General features: G+C 40.1%; 1 protein-coding gene across 1 annotated transcript in view; it reads right to left on the bottom strand.

The window, feature by feature from the left end:
- The window catches only part of LOC148372974 (thrombospondin type-1 domain-containing protein 7A-like), a 339,221-nt gene that overhangs the window by 204,260 nt on the left and 114,308 nt on the right, over positions 1-20,653 (bottom strand). Inside the window, exon 2 of the mRNA XM_088327730.1 lies at positions 3,475-4,297. Within this exon, the coding sequence (XP_088183856.1) occupies positions 3,475-4,297 (823 nt within the window). The remainder of the gene's footprint in view (positions 1-3,474; positions 4,298-20,653) is intronic.

Here is a 20,653-nt window from a genome sequence, read left to right as displayed (position 1 = left end):
GGCTTTGGTGGCTCGTTACATTGAAAAGAGTTCATCAATTAAATCAAACTCTGGGAAAAATCAGAAGAGGGCAGAGAAATGCTATTTCCCACCGGGTGCTCCGTGGATTGTTATCGGGTTTATCAAGGACGCGAACAAGGCGACGTAGGTAGAGAAGCTAATAGCGAAGCTACAGGTCTGGCTTACAGCTAGGAAACCAACTTAAGCCACCCCTCCTGAGCCTGTATCTGACAAACGCCAAATCAATCACCCATGAAAAGGATGACCTGGAGCTACAACTGGCGGGAAAAGCACAACATTCATGACTTTAATCACGGAAACCTGGCTTATTTCGGGGATACCCGATCCTAGCGGGTAGCTTGCCAGCCACTTTCTAAATCGCTTAATCACTCTGAAAGGAGAAGCCCTCCAATTTTGTTTTACTTGTGTATTATGACTATAATAAACGTTCATTCAACTGCAATTCTGTCTTTATTTGTAGATCTATAATCTAATGATCTACCCTATGATACCAAACTGTATGTAACATCCTATATCCCGACATTTCTTGGGTACATTTTGTGTAAATTATAACTATAACCTTATCCTCCTTGTTTTATAACCTTATCTTCTCTGTTCCTTTATCTTCTTGGCTTTTTTACCTCACTGTGAATGTGTGAAACTGGAGTGTCACGCCCAATTCCGTTGTCACGATATGTTAACCCATTTTGTAACAATGACAATAAAGTTATATTATATTCTATTCTATTCTATTATATCTCAAGGTTAGGGGTTTTGATGAAGGGGATTTTTCATTTTTCGCAGAGTGTTCTCGTCCCGATTAACCACGGTAACCGTGACATTACTGGGACATCTAGCACGTAGCATTTGAATACAGTGTGAAGTTTTCCGCAATTTTTCCAAAAGTTATGGGAGAACAAGCAAAACTATACCAACGCGAGGAATCAACGTCGGCAGAAGACGGATGAATATTCATGGTCGCTTCAGCGCTTGTTCTTTGAAAGTAGAGACGGGCGACACCGGCGACAAACATGAATGAACACGTTTAGTGCATTATAAATGACATGGCGTCCTCCGCCACCAGAGAGGCTCATGAGAACCGAGGCTCACCCGCAAAAAGCTTTTCCTGGAGATGAAACGAGTCGAGGAAACTGTGGCAGAAAACAGAAGGAACACTGTGGAGCTTTTATCCAGAAGGAGAGGAAACGGAAAGGGGTCCTTGTCATCATTTGTGACCAACTTACCCTGGAGCGTTATTGGGTTGTAATGTCTTTAGCTAACATCTTGATTTTTTTGGCATTGTGCTGTCCGCTGCCCAAATTTTTGAAATAGCAAATACACCGGCCTTTGCTTGTTTCCTTCCAAGGTCGCAGTGAAGTTCTAAAGGAAGAGACTTTTGTTCGTTTCTTTACCCCGTCTCTTTTCGCCTGTCTCCACAGCCGTGTTAATTATTATTATTATTTTTTTTTAATGGGGTCAGTTAAGGGCCTGCTACTCTATGCATCTAAACTTCATACTAAATGCTTATTCTCTGTGCTTAATACAGTTCATAAAGGCTAAGAGTATACTAAACATTCTTGCCAATTGAACGCCACTGCACCCTTGTGCACTTTATTCTGGGAAAGTTTAAAAAAAAAGATCCTGGAAGTCAGGAGGAAAAAACGATTCAGAGAGAATGAAATAGAGGGGGAGAGAGAGAGAGAGAGAGAGAGAGAGAGAGAGAGAGAGAGAGATTGAAATTGAGGGGAGAGAGACAGAGAGGGGGATTGAAATAGAGGGGGGAGAGAGCAAGAGAGAGAGAGAGGGAGAGAGAGAGAGATTGAAAGAGAGGGGAGGGAGAGAGAGATTGAAATAGAGGGGGGAAGAGCGAGAGAGAGAGAGAGAGAGAGAGAGAGATTGAAATAGAGGGGAGAGAGAGAGAGAGATTGAGAGAGAGAGAGATTGAAAGAGAGGGGAGGGAGAGAGAGAGATTGAAATAGAGGGGGGAAGAGCAAGAGAGAGAGAGAAATAGAGGGGAGAGAGAGATTGAAATAGAGGAGAGAGAGAGAGATTGAGAGAGAGAGAGATTGAAAGAGAGGGGAGGGAGAGAGAGAGATTGAAATAGAGGGGGGAAGAACGAGAGAGAGAGAGAGAGAGAGAGAGAGAGAGAGAGATTGAAATAGAGGGGAGAGAGAGAGATTGAGAGAGAGAGAGAGAGAGAGCAAGATTGAAATAGAAGGGAGAGAGCGCGAGAGAGAGATTGAAATAGAGGAGAGAGATTGAATTAGAGGAGAGAGAGAGAGAGAGAGAGAGAGAGAGAAAGATTGACATAGAGGGGAGTGAGAGAGGGATTGAAATAGAGGGGGGAGAGAGCGAGAGAGAGAGAGAGAGAGAGAGAGAGAGAAAGAGAGAGATTGAAATAGAGGGGAGAGAGCGAGAGGGATTGAAATAGAGGGGAGAGAGAGAAAGATAGATTGAAATAGAGGCGAGAGAGAGAGATTGAAATAGAGGGGGGAGAGAGAGAGATTGAAATAGAGGGGGGAGAGAGAGAGATTGAAATAGAGGGGGGAGAGAGAGAGATTGAAATAGAGGGGGGAGAAAGCGAGAGGGATTGAAATAGAGGGGAGAGAGAGAGAGGGAGAGAGAGAGAGAGAGAGAGAGAGAGAGAGAGAGAGCATGACCCATATAGGAAGAGTTTAAAGAAAAGAAAGAAAAAAAGACTATTCCAAAGAAATGTATAAAAAAATGTATGTATTAATAATGTATAATGTAACAAGATTACTCAACTTATGAGTCTTCATCACGACTGATTCCAAAAACGGATTCCATTGGTAAGAATAATTTTGTTTTAACCCCCACTAATATAATTGATAACATTAGGAAAATATCTTTAAAATCCAACACAATATTTTTCTTTTGATTGCATTATTTTAGAGCCAATTTATTAGTCCTCTAAATGGCCTCTAGATGGCATATGAGACTTCACTGTCGCAAATATATGTAAGGCTGCTATCGGCAACATTATCGATACATATTTGTACTTGCCCATCTCTAATTCGAATTCAATTCTGCAAAATAATGATAATAATAATAATAATAATAATAAACTTTAAAACAATTAGTTACATCAAATACCTTATTAGAATAATTGAGATAATCGTCAAAGTGTCCTTGGGCAAGACACTAACCCCTAATGCCCTCGATAAGCAGATAGGCACCTTGCATGGCTGAAGCCGTTATCGGTGTGTGTGGGTCCGTGTGTGTATGAATGGGTAAATACATTGTAAAGCGCGTTGGGAGTTCTTCAGTGACTTCAAAAGCTCTATATAAATGAAGTCCACTGCCCATGGACTACAGAATAGCCCCTTTCAAAGTAGTCTAATATTTAAGTCTAAGAGTACAGTCCATAATAGTTTTAATACTTATTACTGTCCACGTAAAATCTTATTACCGTTAATTACGTTCTTTAAATTTCGGTGAAAAAGTCTAACTTACTTGCGTGGAACGGAGCTGCTGTTCCTGTGGACGCAGGTGACGTCTCGGGTCTGGTACCCCACCTGCACGTCCCAGGATGAACTTTCCTGCCGGTTCAGCCGGTTCCTAGTCCGTTTCTTCTGAATTAGCTCCCTGGTTTCCGGATCCTTTGCTCCGCCTCCCTGCCCTTTCCCCTTGCGTCGTTTTGCCTGCCGGGCAGTCCGGGTCTGTGGCAGGACGCAGGGAGTCCAGGGTCCCACCCTGAGGCTGTACATCCCCTCGGGTCCTGCACAGGGCCCCAGTTTGCAAGACTGGAACTCAGTCAGATTGGGACAGATGGCCCCTCCGAAAAGCGGCGGAACCAGGACGCTCCGGACCCGGTTGCGGAGTCCCGTCCCGCAGGTTTTTGAGCAGGACGTCCACGGGGAGTAGTCGGAAACAACGCAGTCCTGAGGACAGGGGATCAGGCAGGCTTGCTCCAGGCGGGGCTGCGGTTCGAAGTACTCGCAGATGGCGTCCTCGGCGGGCGAGCCGTCCGATTTGAGAACGCAACTCACCTCCCGGGTTTGGATGCCTTCCTCACCCCCACTGCAGGGGAAGGGACGCGGGGACAATGAAGATCTGGAGGACACGGAAACGCACGAGTTCCAGGCGCCAAGACGCCAGTCGTACAAGTCTTTGTGCCAATCGCAGACACGGAAACAGTTCCTCTGATTGGACGGTCGCAGAGACTGGTCACAGTTGGTGTGCAGCGTGGTCCAGCCGTCCACGTGGGCGCACCACACTGCTCGACTTTGGCTACCGCCTGGACCGCAGTCGCTGCCCATGCACCTCCCCCAGGGACCTGGCAATAGACAGAACATCATTAGTATATTTTCTTCATTTTAACTCATTATTTGTCAACCAGGTCGATGTAGTTGTTACAGTGATCCCACAGTACGTATACAGTCCCACGAATTGGTGTTCGACGCAAAATTTAGAGTCGTTTTTGCTGGCATTAAGATAAAAAAATCGGATCTCAGCCAAACACAGCAGAACACGAGGCCTATAAAGATGAGAGGCCATCGTGGCCAGTCAATTAGCAATTTTTGGGAGAGATCATCGGTCCAACAGGTGTTGGGTTTTCATTAAATTCAGGGCGCGCTTAAATGCCCATCACACTAAATGAACACAAGGGGGCGTACAACCGGTATTACGACGTCCCTACTGTGTCCTTTTGATCCCCACTCGCCTGATCTGTTCTTCCTGTTTAGTCAATCGGTGCTGTCCCAATTGTGTTTGAGAGGGACCATATCTCACTTTGTTGTGATTTAGTGTGTTTTATTGACTATTTTGGCCTAAGAGAAATATAAGTCCCAAAAAAGTTAGTGATAAGGGAGAGGAATAGAGGAGAAAAGTGAGAACGACGATCTATGTGAAGAAGGAAATGTTTGGGAAATACAAAAATGGTGTATGAGTGTCTGCCATCAAACTGCTGCTAAAAGGTACAGAGGGTTTAAAATTGTTTGATATTTTCATATTTATTAATCATTAACGTTGTGGAGGGACACGTTTTATTAAAATTTGGGGTATAAAGGTACATGTTTTATTCATGTTTTGAGGTATTTTAAATGCAGAGGCAACAAAATTGAACACAATTACTTCTTACCGGGGAAAAATGTTTCAGTACTCGAACATTGGATCAGGTTTAGATGTCTAGATGTCTAGATAGATAGATAGATGGGTAGATGTCGAGATAGATAGATAGATATCTAGATGTCGAGATAGATAGATAGATGTCTAGATGTCTAGATAGATAGATGTCTAGATAGATGTGTAGATAGATAGATGTCTAGATAGATGTCTAGATAGATAGATGTCTAGATAGATGGATAGATAGATAGATATATGTCTAAATGTCTAGATTGATGGATAGATAGATGTCTAGATGTCGATAGAGATAGATAGATGTCTAGATGTGTAGATAGATAGATGTCTAGATAGATGTCTAGATAGATGTGTAGATAGATAGATGTCTAGATAGATGTCTAGATGGATGTGTAGATAGATAGATGTCTAGATAGATAGATGTCTAGATAGATAGATAGATAGATGTCTAGATGTGTAGATAAATGGATAGATGTCTAGATAGATGTCTAGATAGATGTCTAGATAGATGTCTAGATAGATGTCTAGATTTCTAGATAGATAGATGTCTGGATAGATGTCTAGATGTCTAGTTAGATAGATAGATAGATAGATATATGTCTAGATGTCTAGATAGATGGATAGATAGATAGATATATGTCTAGATGTCTAGATAGATGGATAGATAGATGTCTAGATGTCGATAGATGTCTAGATGTGTAGATAGATAGATAGATGTCTAGATAGATGTGTAGATAGATAGATGTCTAGATAGATGTCTAGATAGATGTCTAGATAGATGTCTAGATAGATGTCTAGATAGATGTCTAGATAGATAGATAGATAGATAGATGTCTAAATTGATGGATAGATGTCTAGATAGATAGATGTCTAAATAGATGGATAGATGTCTAAATAGACGTTTAAATAGATGGATAGATGTCTAGATAGATGTCTAGATAGATGGATAGATGTCTAGATTTGATAGATATCTAGATAGATGGATAGATATCTAGATAGATGGATAGATAGATAGATGTCTAGATAGATGTCTGGATAGATGTCTAAATAAATATCTAGATAGAGAGAAAGAGAGTTAGAGAGATAGATGGATAGCTAAACACTGTATACTTTTTGGGCAGTTAGAATGAAGGGGAAACAAACATAATTGTGTATCTAATTGATTGATTGACATTTTTATTATTTACTACTGAAATATAAGGTTACAAATAATTCCAATAATGAAAAAAGGATAAATAGGGTGAATGGCGTTTATCTTGGTCCCGTCCCCTTGTCCGTCTTAAAACCTATTCTTAATAATATCTTTATCGTTAATAATTTAGCAATTGTCAGTTAGTTTCGATTTTTCCTCAAACTCTTGTGTCTACGGTTTCCTCTCGTTCTCCTTTTTTTTTTTACTTCCTTCGTATACCCGAGAAGACGAATGGAGACACGTTCAAGACTATTGACGAGACAAGAGGGAAATGAAATTAAGCTCATTAGTGCTCCTTTCTCGGAACGCTTCTGTAACAGCGTCTCTGACCGTTCATCCATGGAAAACGAGATATATTGATATAAATGAGAAAAACGCAGCGTCGGGGATTATGCCGAGTAAAAAAAAAAAAAACAAGTAACATGAGTGAACTTTGCCCAGTGCTGGGATTTGCTCCATTGTGATGACCTGCATAAAGGATTAACCCAAAGGATTCCTGTTATTTATGGATGCTATTGATGCACTTTGTTACGACTTTAATCTCTTCAATATTACACTTAATCTATGCCAACAACAACATAGCAGGAATATGAATTTCACTATTCATTTTCATGTTATGTTTACGTTACAATTGTATTACAATTAGTAGCCATTTTTTGCATTATCTTTATTCAGTGTTGACCAGATTATTGGTTAAAAGGTATGCAAAACTGAGATGCATTACATTTATCCCTTGTTATGTTCCAAAATGAAACTTTAATAAGCGGATTTTGTGAAGTACAGACGCTCCCCTATTTCGACCATCCGAAAAACTTTTCGGGATGTTGAAAAATATTGCTGTAAATTATATTTTGTATTGTATGCATTACTGTAGTGCTTCTTTCCGCCACTACCGGCGTGTGGCGCTGTGAGAGGTCATCCAGAATCCACCCCGAAGAAGAAGTCCGCTTCCTCTTCCTAGTTCGTGTGTAAACATTCTATAATGTATCTCCAGCGCACTATGAACTTTGACATTTTTATTGTTTAATATCTCGTGCAACCATTGGTGTAAAGTGTAAAGAAGAGGCGAGTTGTTATTTTAAAGAGGAATAAGAAAGCGTGATGCGGTTGAGAAAATGGTTGGATCACTGTTTTAGGCCAGTTTTTACCACGGAGGAGGAAGTCGCCTAAATCATGAAGCCCATCTTCCAAAAGTAGGTCAAACTTAACTTTATTTATCTTTATAGAGCATATTATTTTAGAAAATGTTTATGTTTCAGTACAAAACAATCCAGGTTACGTATACTAGCCTTAAACATACTTATATAAACCCTAAACATACAAAATATAGCACTTAAGCAACTTAGGAACAATTGTTTGTAAGTATGTCAGCGTCTGTACAAACCTTTATTTGTTTACCATTATTATATAATCAAACCCCCTATGACACATTAAAACCAAAGAACAAACCATTTTTACAAGCCCAAGCATTAAATTAAAGAATAAAACTACTGTATATGGTATCTGTAAACATTTTCTTCGGAACTGTTAAGCCAATCAGAATGCAAAACAAAATGCATTATGAAAATCTGAAGCAGTGAGACCGTGAAAGGAAACCGAGCTATAGTGAGGGATTACTGTATATCAAAACAAAATATTTCAATTATTTAAGTGATAAAGAAGTACTGTTATGTAGAATCATTCATAGAAACAAAAGTAAGACTGATGTATAATTTTAAATGACCTTTACAATGTATTTTGTATTAAGGAAGTCAATTCCTAATAAACATTTATTAAATAAAAGTAAAATAAAATTATGATGTATGTATTTTTGAAATAAATTCTATAAAGACTGTGTGTATTCAAGTTAGAAATATATACATAATGTAACGTACCGTCACAGACCAAATACTTGCACTAATACACGTTTCAAAGTGCCCTCTTTAGGTGTAGCATGCACGTATCCTTTAGGGCAGGGGTGTCAAACTCATTTTAACTCGGGGGCCACACGATAGAACAAACATTCCGTTGGGGGCCGGACTAGTAGATGCAAGAGAAAGAAAAAGAGATAAAGAAATAAAGAGAAAGAGGGAGGGAAAAGGAGAGAGGGCGGGACAAAGAAAGAAAAAGAGAGAGAGGGAGAAACAAAAGATAAAAAGTCGTGAGAGAGGGGGAAAAGAAAAGGAGAGGAAGAAAGAAATCCAAAGAGAAATAGAAAGACAGAAGGAGAGAAAAGAGAAAAAGCGCGAAGGGTATGAAGAGAGAAAAGGAAAAAAGGAAGTTAGAGTAAAAGAGGTGAAAAGACACAGAGAAAGAGACAAAGAGTAACTAAGGAAGAGAAAAGGAGAGACACAGAGAGTGAAAGAGACAGAGTGGGAGAAAAGGCGTGGAAAAGAAAGAGAGAGAGAGAGAAATAAATACCAGTGTCTTTGTTCGAGGCACCTGGGTTTGGCAACATCAAGTTGACATAATTCAACCTGCAGCTTGTTTTTCTCTTGCGCTTCTCTAAGTGTTGTCTCGCGGGCCGGATTCAACCCCTTAGCGGGCCTGATTTGGCCCGCGGGCCGCCTGTTTGACACCTGTGCTTTAGGGCATGACCCGTACTGGGCAATGATGCTTCATAGAACAATGCCATACAAACTAATGTCAGCTGCCGTCAATCACGACAGAAGAAGAAATGCAGAAGCAGTGTAGGCATTATGAGGGCTTTCCCTCATTTCCATGCTGTCTTTTATAATATCTACCACATTTCTGTAGACAAAAAAAACTCACTGTTCATGTAAAATTTGTATGATTGTTCATTTTTAGGGAGGGAACTTGATTGATTTTATTCTATAAATGGTGCTACGAATTATTTCTTTTGGAGAGACTTCTATATTGCAATATTACCGTTTTCCTTCTTCTTTGTGCTCTTCTATTTATAACTGCACTGTGTAGAAAGTTTGTACGTAAACACACTTGTAAACACAAACACATGTACCAAACTGAGCCAGACTCGTCTTAGAAACACTTTTGTGAATTTGTGTGACATGACTATGACCAGTGTTCCCTCTAAGCTGCGCGCAATTGCGCACTGCTCGCACATTCTCAGCGCACAAGAAAATCTCGCCAGCGCACAAAAATGAGGGCTCAAAATGACTAATTAAGAAGCGACTTAAGTCAAAGTTACAGTGCGTGAAGGTAAAAATACAAGGGTTCCCCTCACGTTGTGTCCTAAATGCGGTATTTTGAAGTCAATGTCGAACGAAGTTGAAAAGTAAAGTTAGTAGACTTTGTCGAGAAGCGGCTTCTTCGGCTCGGCTCACTAAAAGGAACCGGCTCTTTCGGGTCCTAAACGGCTCTTCGGGTTGTTTTTGCTTCTTTAATCCCAACATGACCAAATATTATGTAAAATTATGCACACAATGACTTAAAGGAATGGGGGAATAGAACAACAACAACAAAAATATCAAAATGAAAAAGTAGTGAAAAGCTGGGAAAAAAAGAAACAATAGGAAGACAAAAAAGAAGGAAAAATTTAGAAAAAAGCCAGGAAGAAAAGAAAGAAACATAGGAAAAAAGTAAACGGAGAACAAAAAGAAAAAAAGTAACAGCTCGGAAAAAATAAACACAATGAGACTTTTTTTTAAAGCAATTTAAAAAAAAGTAGAAAAAAAACACGGAAAAAAGAAGAAAAAGTTTGTGTTGCGTTCAAATAATTGCCAATGATATCAAGTGAATCTTGTTGCCAACATTGTACTTCCACTAAAAAATGTGACTAAGTACAGTTCTGTATCTTGCAACCGACTCAATAAGCCCCCCAAAATGTTAATATTATGCGACAAAATATATCAGGAAATAAAAAGAAATGGATATCTTGTGAAAGAATTGTAAGAACAAATGACGTTTGTAGGCCGTACCACCTTTGCAATAGTACATGAGTCAATTCATTCAAAAGAGAAAAATAATTTTGCATTGTCGGAAACTCAGCAAAATGTAATTGACATGTTTGATAATTAACTATCTTGCCACACTTGGGATTATGGTTGCTCACTGTTGTTTCAAGCGTGGCTCACCGACTTTGTGTGAACGCTCAGAGGAAAATTAGAGAGAACATAGTCTATGACTATTAATAAACCGAATAATGTTCAAGCAAACTTATTGTGAAACCCCAAAAACATTGAAGTTCAAGCCTTTTTCACGGATTTCAAGCACCCGTACGAACCCTGAGTAGTCAAAGATGTAAATTCTTCATAATTACTATGCAGTAAAACTTCATTGTGGTAACGCTTAGAGTCAAACTCTGCTTGCAGCGCTTTGAGTGGAGATGACAGTTTCTATTTAAGAGAGGCATTTAATAGTATTAAGTACATGACGCCACTCGCAGCTATTTAGGCCACCTGGCATGAACCCAACATGCCGTTTTTTCACAATTTAAACTACTTTACTTATCCAACACCGGCACGGGGTGAATGTGACACCACAGCGGTGAAGCCAAGCTGGGGGGGACCCATTAAAAAGACACCGGAGGTCCTATTAGAGTTCATAAGAGTTAATCCTTTGACGCCGGTTGAAATGAGGTGAGAGGTGATCCCACAGCTCGCGGGAACATCATGGTGGACATTTTCGACAAAATCTCACGAGTCCTCTATTCATCTCTTTTTACTAGAACACCAAAGTATTACTGTCAAAAATCCTCAAAGCTTGAACTCGCGGGATATAATAGCAGAACCCTAGCATCATTTTGTTGGTAACGGCAAACAATGAACTATTGTGGAAGCTCCCTGGGGGAGGTAATGAGCGTCGAGTCTTCATCAAAACTCAGAGAGCCGAGAGCTAGCGTCCCGCCTCGGCATCGATACATCAGATTTGATTCAAACTGGAGCCGACAAGGCCGAACGTGACCTCGCCTGAAGCTTAAGACGGTCGTAAAGACGGCGAAGTCTGAAACTTCACCAGAAACCGCCCTCAAACAAAGCAATAGAAGGAGTTGGGTTTATTTTTTTGGACCATTCTGTGTGTTAGGGCAGGGGTCTGGTACCTATTGATCACGAGCCGTATCCGAGTACATATGGCTCTGAGACCAAAAGGAACATGCACAATTATTTACTGGATTGCTCCATGCAATTTCCTGCGTTCCATGCATGTATCATATGCAAAGCTGGGACAACACTGACTACGTCGAAGCTCCGGTACAGTCTCAATTACAGTTTACAGTCACGGTATCACACCAACAGACCCGGTTTTGGTTGTACTTTGCTAAAGAATCCTTTATACAGAAACATTATTATGCAATGTATGTTCACTGTTGAGAAACTTTATGATGAAAACCCCTAGAACAAACCGTAAACACCCCAAAACTCAATTTAACTGGGTGAGCGGTAGGAATGGGCAGAGCGGTACACACACTGCTTCGTCCCCTCACCCTGTGCCGTCTGCACTGAAGGGAAATATGTCGGTATGCTTGTTTGCAGTATTTTGTGACATTTTTTATAAAAACCATGCTCGCAACTTGTTTTAAGGACAAAAATGAAGGCAAAAATTAGCCTCAACACTTAATTAACTATGAGAGGTAGACACATTATAAGTGGTATAGTTCTATTGATGTGGGACACAGGCTCTGGCATTAGGCAGTTTTGCTGAATGTTGTTTTAAAATGTATGATGTCGCTCTTTCTCAAAAAATAAAAATAAAAAATAAAATAGAAATCAAAAGGTCCAAAAGGTGCCAGACCTCTGTGTTAGGGTCTCCCGTGAACCGATTCAAGGTTAGAAAATGTAATCTGGATGGATGGATGGAATGAAGGCAAAGGAGGCAATGAATGAATGGTTTGCTGGATTTATGGATGGATTAATTGGAAGCTAGGCACATAAATGCATGTGTGGATCATGGATGTATGAATGGATTAATGGATCGATTAATCTTTGGAAAGGTAGGTGCATGAATGGATGAATGGATTGATGTATGCATGGATGGATTAATGGATTAATGAATGGATCAATTGATCTTTGGGAGGGTGGGTGAATGAATGGGTGATTGCATTGATGGATGGATTCATGGATGAATGAATGGATCAATTGATTTTTGGGAGGGTGGGTGCATGAATGGATGGATGGATTGATGGATGTATGGATGTATGGATGGATTAATGGATTAATGGATCGATTGATTTTTGGGAAGGTGGATGCATGAATGGATGAACGGATTGATGGATGCATGGATGGATTTATCAACAAATGAATGGATCAAGTGATCTTTAGGAGGGTGGTTGCATGAATGGATGAATCAATTCAAGGATGCACGGATGGATGTTGGATGTATGGATGTATGGCTATGTATGGACATATGGATAGATTAATGGATTCATTGATCTTTGAGAAGGTAGGTGCATGAATAGATGAATGGATTGATCGATTCATGGGTGAATAAATGGATAAATGAATTGATCAATTGTTCTTTGGGAGGATCGGTGCATGAATGGATGAAAGGAGTGATGGATGCATGGATCTATGGATGTATTAATGGATTAATGGAATGATGTTTCTTTGGAAAGGTAGGTGCATACATTGATGAATGGATTAATGGATGCATGGGTGGATCATGGACGTATGAATGGATTAATGGATCGATTGATCTTTGGAAAGGTAGGTGCATGAATGGATGAATGGATTGATGTATGCATGGATGGATTAATGGATTAATGAATGGATCAATTGATCTTTGGGAAGGCGGGTGCATGAATGGATGAATGGATTGGTGGATGCGTGGAAGGTTTAATGGATTAATGAATGGATCAATTGATCTTTGGGAGGGTGGGTGAATGAATGGGTGATTGCATTGATGGATGGATTAATGGATGAATGAATGGATCAATTGATTTTTGGGAGGGTGGGTGCATGAATGGATGAATGGATTGATGGATGTATGGATGTATTAAGGGATTAAGGGATTGATTGATTTTTAGGAAGGTGGATGCATGAATGGATTGATGGGTGTATGGATGTATGGATGGATTAATGGATTGATTGATTTTTGGGAAGGTGGATGCATGAATGGATGAACGGATTAATGGATGGATTCATCAACAAATGAATGGATCAATTGATCTTTAGGAGGGTGGTTGCATGAATGGATGAATCAATTCATGGATGCATGGATGGATGTATGGATAGATTAATGGATCGATTGATCTTTGGGAAGGCGGGTGCATGAATGGATGAATGGATTGATGGATGCATGGATGGATTAATAGAGAAATGAATAGATCAATTGATCTTTGGGAAGCTGGGTGCATGAATGGATGAATCGATTTATGGATGCATGGATAGATGAATGGATTAATTGTAGAATGAATGGATCATTGATCTTTGGGAGCGTGGGTGCATAAATGGATTGATGGATCTATGGATGTATGGATGGATTAATGGATCGATTGATCTTTGAGAGGGTGGGTGCATGAATGGATGAATGAATTAATGGATGCATGGATGGATGTATAGATAGATTAATGGATTGATTGATCTTTGGGAAGGCAGGTGCATTAATGGATGAATGGATTGATGGATGCATGAATAGATGAATGGATCAATTGTTCTTTGGGAGGGTGGGTGCGTGAATGGATGAATCGATTTATGGATGCATGGATGTATGTATGGATAGATTAATGGATCGATTGATCTTTGGGAAGTTAGGCGCATGAATGGATTAACTGATTGATGGATGCATGGATTTATGAATGGATGGATTAATTGATCAATGTACAGATGGATCAATGGATGGATAATTGGATTGATCAGTGGGAAGGTAGCTGCATGAATAGATGCATGGATGGATGGATGAATGGAACAAGGTTCTTACAGCTGAAAGCAAGTTAAATTCAAGGCGTTTTAAGACTTCTTTGATGCCTTTTGAAATCAAATCTAAGACCAAGTTGACACAAAACCAACAATCGAAGCAAGCGAACCAAAAATCACCACATGAATTAGAGGCAATTTTAAACAAATGTTGATTTAATTTGTTGTTTAAATCACATTTTGGTCTATTGGACAATGTTCCCTCTGTAAACATGGCTTTCTCTAAAGTTTAAGACATGGAAAAAAATACATAAATAAGGATGTTGACAGAACATCATGGATCCTCTGTCAAAATTGGCAGATAACTTGTAATTCCATAGAACTCTTCTGCTACATTGATGAGCATTGTTCTCATGAATCATGAAAAAATGACTTTTTTACCAAATCTTCAGTTCAAACAAATATAAATCTTGTCTTTTAACATTTTTAAGACTTTTGAAAATTGGATTAAAGACATTTTAATGCCAATTAAGGCCTTGTTTCTAGATTATTGAATTTAAGGCTTTTTAAGACTTTTCAAGGATCCACAGGAACCGTGTGGAAGGATGCATGAATGGACAACTAGATACAAATGTTAAAATTAATTCTATATAACTGTCGTCCATTCAGCTTTCCCAGTCATTGATTGTGCCAACAGAGAGCATTTAAGACCCCTTATAACGAACGTCTCCATTTTTTTTTTTTCATCCAAGGCTCCAAATCCCTCCCTGACAGCAATATCCCTCACCGTGTATGTCATTCCTCTCTAATCTTTTTGTATTCTGCGGATTAAAACGCGTGGATTTTCTTTACAATCTGTGAATGAGTTTCACGGCACGTTAAAAGAGAAAAACCTCAAATCCAGGTTGATGTTTTTGTGTGCGTGAGGGTTGACGGCGATGATGTCGCTTTATTAAGACAAATTGTCCAATCACGTGGCGGGACGCGCCGCCCTCGGCGTCAGGATTAGATTATCGTCTCCCACAATGCATCACTTTTACATCCCGATCCAATAAAGGGCGGAGGGAGGAAAGGGTGGCTGTGGGGTGCGTTTGATTTCAAAGGCGTGACGACATGGCGGCGGTGAGAACGATGGGGGTGAAATGAGCACGGGGAGCGTGCCTTAAATCAGAAGACACTGTTAGCATGATGATGTGTGAGCGCTGTGTTTTTAGCAATGTTCCCTGTAATTTTCCACGGGTCTGAGCGTTCACACAAAGTCGGTGAGCAACGCTTGAAACAACAGTGAGCAACAGCAATCCCAAGTGTGGCAAGATAATTAATTATCAAACATGTCCAAAACTTGACATCAAGTTACATTTTGCTGAGTTTCCGGCAATGCAAAATAATTTTTCTCTTTTGAATGAATTGACTCATGTACTATTGCAAAGGTCGTACAGCCTACAAACGTCGTTTGTTCTTACAATTCTTTCACAAGATATCCATTTCTTTTTTTTTTCTGATATATTTTGTTGCATAATATTACCATTTTGGGGGCTTATTTAGTCAGTTTTAAGATACAGAACTGTACTTAATCACATTTTTTAGTGGAAATCCAATGTTGGCAACAAGATTCACTTGATATCATTGGAAATTATTTGAATGCAACACAAACTTTTTCTTCTTTTTTCAGTGTTTTTTTCTACTTATTTTAAATTCCTTTAAAAAAAATCTCATTGTGCTTATTTTTTCGGAACTGTTACTTTTTTCTTTTTGTTCTCTATTTACTTTTTTCCTACATTTTTTTTTCTGGCTTTTTTCTAAAATTTTTCCTTCTTTTTTTCTCTTCCTTTTGTTTCCTTTTTTTCTCAGCTTTTCACTTCTTTTTCATTTTGGTATTTTTTTCTATTTTGTTCTATTCCCTTCTTCCTTTAAGTCATTTTGTGCATAATTTTACACAATATTTGGTCATGTTGGGATTAAAGAAGCAAAAACAACCCGAAGGGCCGTTTAGGACCCGAAAGAGCCGGTTCCTTTTCGTGAGCCGAGCCAAAGAAGCCGGTTCTCGACAAACTCTACCAACTTTACTCAACTTCGTTTTACTTTGACTCGACTTTAAAATACCGCATTTAGGACACAACGTCGGGGGAACCCGTGTATTTTGACCTTCATGCACTGTAACTTTGACTTAAGTCGCTTCTTAATTAGTCATTTTGAGCCCTGATTTTTGTGCGCTGTCTAGATTTTCTTGTGCGCTGAGAATGTGCGAATAGTGCGCAATTGCGCACGCGCGTAGCTTACAGGGAACATTGGTTGTTAGCTCAAAATGCTAATGGTATTTGCGTAACTATATACCACAATGGATGTTGAGTAATGTGACCCTTGTGTGAGCTTTACATAGTAATATCCAGTGTTGGGACCAGGAGTGGGGAGAGTAGCCAAAAAATGGAATCAAGTAAAAGTACTGTTACTTGAGAATAATATTACTCAAGTAAAAGTTTTTATCTATCCATCTACCTTGGTCCTATCCCTCAAGAGGGGTGACCAGCAGCAAGACACACACATATAACAACAAAGAAAATAAAAGGGAAATAAATAGCAAAAAAAAGCACACAAACATTTTTGGACCATGGCCAACCCAATTGCCCAAACACCCAAAATAGGTTGGGCACTTCGGCACCCAAGTTGGTCATGCTTTCGTCCCTCCAGATGAAACGGGACACCAGAAAGCGGCCATGTCACTCGGGTCAGGGTGACACAACACACTCTCTTGTTCAACAGCAGGGCCCGACAGCTTTCACTGGTTTACCCCTGCCGCATCATACGGGTGCCCAGCCCATCCTTAAGAACGCGTCCACAATCCCACTATCCTTTCACAACACCTCTCCACTCCTTTCTATCACCAACAAGAGCTCTAGCTTCCATTATATTTAGACCTCTTTCCTGCAGTGCACTCATAACACCATCCATCCACGTCAATCGCGGCCTTCCTCTTGGTAAGTAGTAAAGTAAAAGTTTTACTTGAGTAAAAAAGGTGAAAAAAACTATTCAAGTAGCGAGTAACTGTAGCAACGTCGTATTTATTGATTTTTTTTTTAAAGCAATCCAATCAACAATTTTATGAAAGACTCAGGGTATTTCTGTTATTTTGTTGTCTGAATACATCTAAGGCAGTAATTCCCAAAGTGGGCGGTAAGATCTGGGGGGCGCTGAGGGAGAAGCGGCGGTAGGGGGGCGGCAGTCCAAAGTAGAAGTCAGAAGTTTGAACGTTTGTTTGACGATTTGTACACAACACGCGATTAACCGAAATCGATTTGACATCGCGATGTAGTACGGTTGTGAAAACGCAAAGCACTGCGTTTTTTTTAAGGTATTATCGTGAGTGATGGAGTTTTGGCCAACTACAATTGTTACTGTTTTAAAAGCGCCGACCAATCAGAGGCAAGTTTTAATGATAGCACAAAGTTTTCAAGCACCACGCCATGCCACACCCACCGCACCGTGTGAGCTCATTGAGTGTCATGGCAGACTCCGTAAACATAGTCCCAGAGTCAACGAATGAGAAGGAAACAAAACTTGCACCGAAGAAGGGCGGTACATCACTTGTTTGGACCTATTTTGGTTTTGACAAAGCAGACGTGGAACAGAAGAAAACGTTGCAGAATTTGCTAGGAATTCACTGGGGAGCCAAGGGGGCGCCAGCCTGCAAAAGTTTGGGAACTATTGATCTAAGGGATTTTGTTCTATGTTAGCTTTAGGCTCACAGATATTTCATCTCTTTTTGTTATTGACATTTATATATGGCGTAGTAAAATTAAGGTTAGCATAAAGATAGATGGATGTCTAGATAGATAGATGGATGTCTAGATAGATAGATAGATAGATAGATAGATAGATAGATAGATAGATAGATGTCTAGATAGATAGATGTCTAGATGGATAGATAGATAGATGTCTAGATAGATAGATGGATAGATGGTTGTCTAGATAGATGGATAGATGGTTGTCTAGATAGATAGATGTCTAGATATATATCTAGACATCTATCTAGACATATATCTAGATAGATGTCTAGATAGATGTCTAGATATATATCTAGATAGATAGATGTCTAGATAGAGATAGATAGATACTTTATTCATCCCCGCAGGGAAATTCACATTTCCAGCAGCATCCCTGCGCTGAGAACAATACAATAATAAAGCAAAAATAATACAATATACAAATATCCATTATGACGTGCTAATACCCACTGTAGCGTGTCCTATAGAGTATCTAGATAGTGCTACACAGAATACACATTGCAATAAAATACGGTAATATGCAATGTAGGGGGTGTGGTTCAATGTGGGCTTTTACTCTGCCGGGTAGAGTTAAAGAGCCTCATGGCATGAGGAAGAAAAGATCTCTTCAGTCTGTCCGTGGTACAAGACAGTGACAGCAGTCTGTCGCTGAAGCTGCTCTTCTGTCTGGAGATAATGCTGTGTAAAGTAAACCTATCTATTTTTGTGTTTAAATACTTAACGGAAAAAGAAGCCTTTTAGCCTTTATTCGAACAGGAAAGCAAAGGAGGTAACGTCATCGCTACAAAGTTTGTTTTTTAACAAAGATAAAAGTCTCAAGTGATGCAGTTTGTTTCTAAACAAAAATTCTTCTCTGAGTGTTGTCTCGCGGGCCGGATTCAATCCCTTAGCGGGCCTGATCTGGCCCGTGGGCCGCCTGTTTGACACCTGTGCCGAATTTTATTTTATTTTATTGTTTATTTCAAACTGCTTATCGAAAAAAATCCCCCCCCGAAAGTACGACTTATACTCCAGGTGCGCCTTATATGTGTTTTTTCCTTCTTTATTTTGCATTTTTTTGGCCGGCGCGGCCTACACCCCGGAGACACTTACAGTCCGGAAACTACGATAATTACTGCTTTCCAGTAACCCGCCCAACACTGCTGATATCATAGAAATAGAGGGGGGATGGGCGAGGACGCCATGTGCCAAATTTAGTCGCATTATACAGTGCTAGCTCTCCCAGGGTGCAAATGCGGCCATTTTTAGAAGCCCTAGGGATGGACGTCATCAGTTGGCAGGTGGAAGGCCGTGAATGCTGGCATCGATGCCAAGCATGAGCGCAAATGCCCACAAACACGTAAGACTGGAACGGCCTTCCGTCCGCACGCTTTGCTTTGGTGCCCGAGATGAAGACGAAACGAGGGAATAATGAGGCAGAACCTGCCCATTCTTTTGTTTTTAACTTCATTTTTTTCATTCCTTTCTTCCTTAATTATGCTTTTTGAATTGCAAAACAGCAACACAGCGTGGGTTCTTCTTTCATGATTGTCTCTTCCTTTCAACGGAAATACCGGAACCGCTTACAAACTGCTCATTTTTCATGCACGGGTATGATCCGGTTGAAAAGGGAAAGGATAATGAAAAAGTCATTATAAGCACTTTTTGACGCGATTCACTCTGAATATGAAAAAATGATGAATAGCGTATTTTCCGCACTATAAGGCGCACCGGGTTATAGGGCGCACCCCCCAAAAATAGTTTTTGGTCCTATATTTTCCATACATAAGGCGCACCGGATTATAAGGCGCTACAATGGGAACGTCGACAAAACAGTCAGATGGTTCAGTCAAACTGATTACCGCCTTAACATTCCGAAAACATGCAAAGAAGCAAATACGTGTCTCAGACATGTACGGAAACAGTGTCTGTACGATGTCACCAATCACTCAAATGCATCGTTCCAAATATCATTCGGAAATTTAAAGTCTTGGGATTCAAGAAATGCCAACCATTCCTTAGTTTCTATTTCATTTTTCGCTGGCAACTGTGTGGACAGGAAAGTACGAATTTTATTTTGCAGGGAAACGGGATTCTTTACTGTGCATATGACAATAAACACTTTGAATTGAATTGAGTTTAAAAATAGACTCATCACAGAAACATCAAGATCGTTCTAAAACAAGATACCGGGAAAATATAAAGCCACATAGCTCACCTAAGTTCTCTTGCAGCCATCACGTTCATTAATGATACGTAACCATGGTCTTCTTACAACCGTGAGTGTAGTAAATCCAGGAGAGTAAAATATTTATAAATCCAGAATAGTAAAACATGTTTTCTCTATGCCGTAGTGCAACCCAACGGGTGAGTCACATTCATGTTTTTCGGCCAATTGCAGGCTTTGTTTCGCCCCTTTAGCCCATGCGAGCCTGTAAATGATAAAAAAGATCCGCCCCCTTTACCTCCGAATAACTTTAGCCAATGGTGACTGATTCAAATGATGATTGACACATTGGTTAGGACCCTGCAATTGGCTGGCAACCAGTTCACGGTGTCCCCTGCCCACTGCCCGATGATTGCTGGGATGGGCTCCAGCACCTCGGCGACCCTACTGAGGATAAGCGGTGCAGCTGATGAGATGATGAGATGCGACATTGGTTAGGAAATGAACCGCCGGTATATAAATCCCAGCATACACCGCGCACGACTTCGCCTTCAGGGGAAAATCTAGTCGGCGGCTGCTTGCCTTAGTTGCAAGACTTTGCGACTTAATATTGATCCACATATAAGGCGCACTGTATTATAAGGCGCATGGTCAGCTTTTGAAAAAAATAAAAGGCTTTTAG

This window comes from Urocampus carinirostris, chromosome 2, assembly GCF_059441175.1.
Source record: "Urocampus carinirostris isolate Australia breed hairy pipefish chromosome 2, RoL_Ucar_1.0, whole genome shotgun sequence".
Classification (NCBI taxonomy): domain Eukaryota; kingdom Metazoa; phylum Chordata; class Actinopteri; order Syngnathiformes; family Syngnathidae; genus Urocampus; species Urocampus carinirostris.
This window is presented reverse-complemented; position numbering and strand designations above follow the sequence as displayed.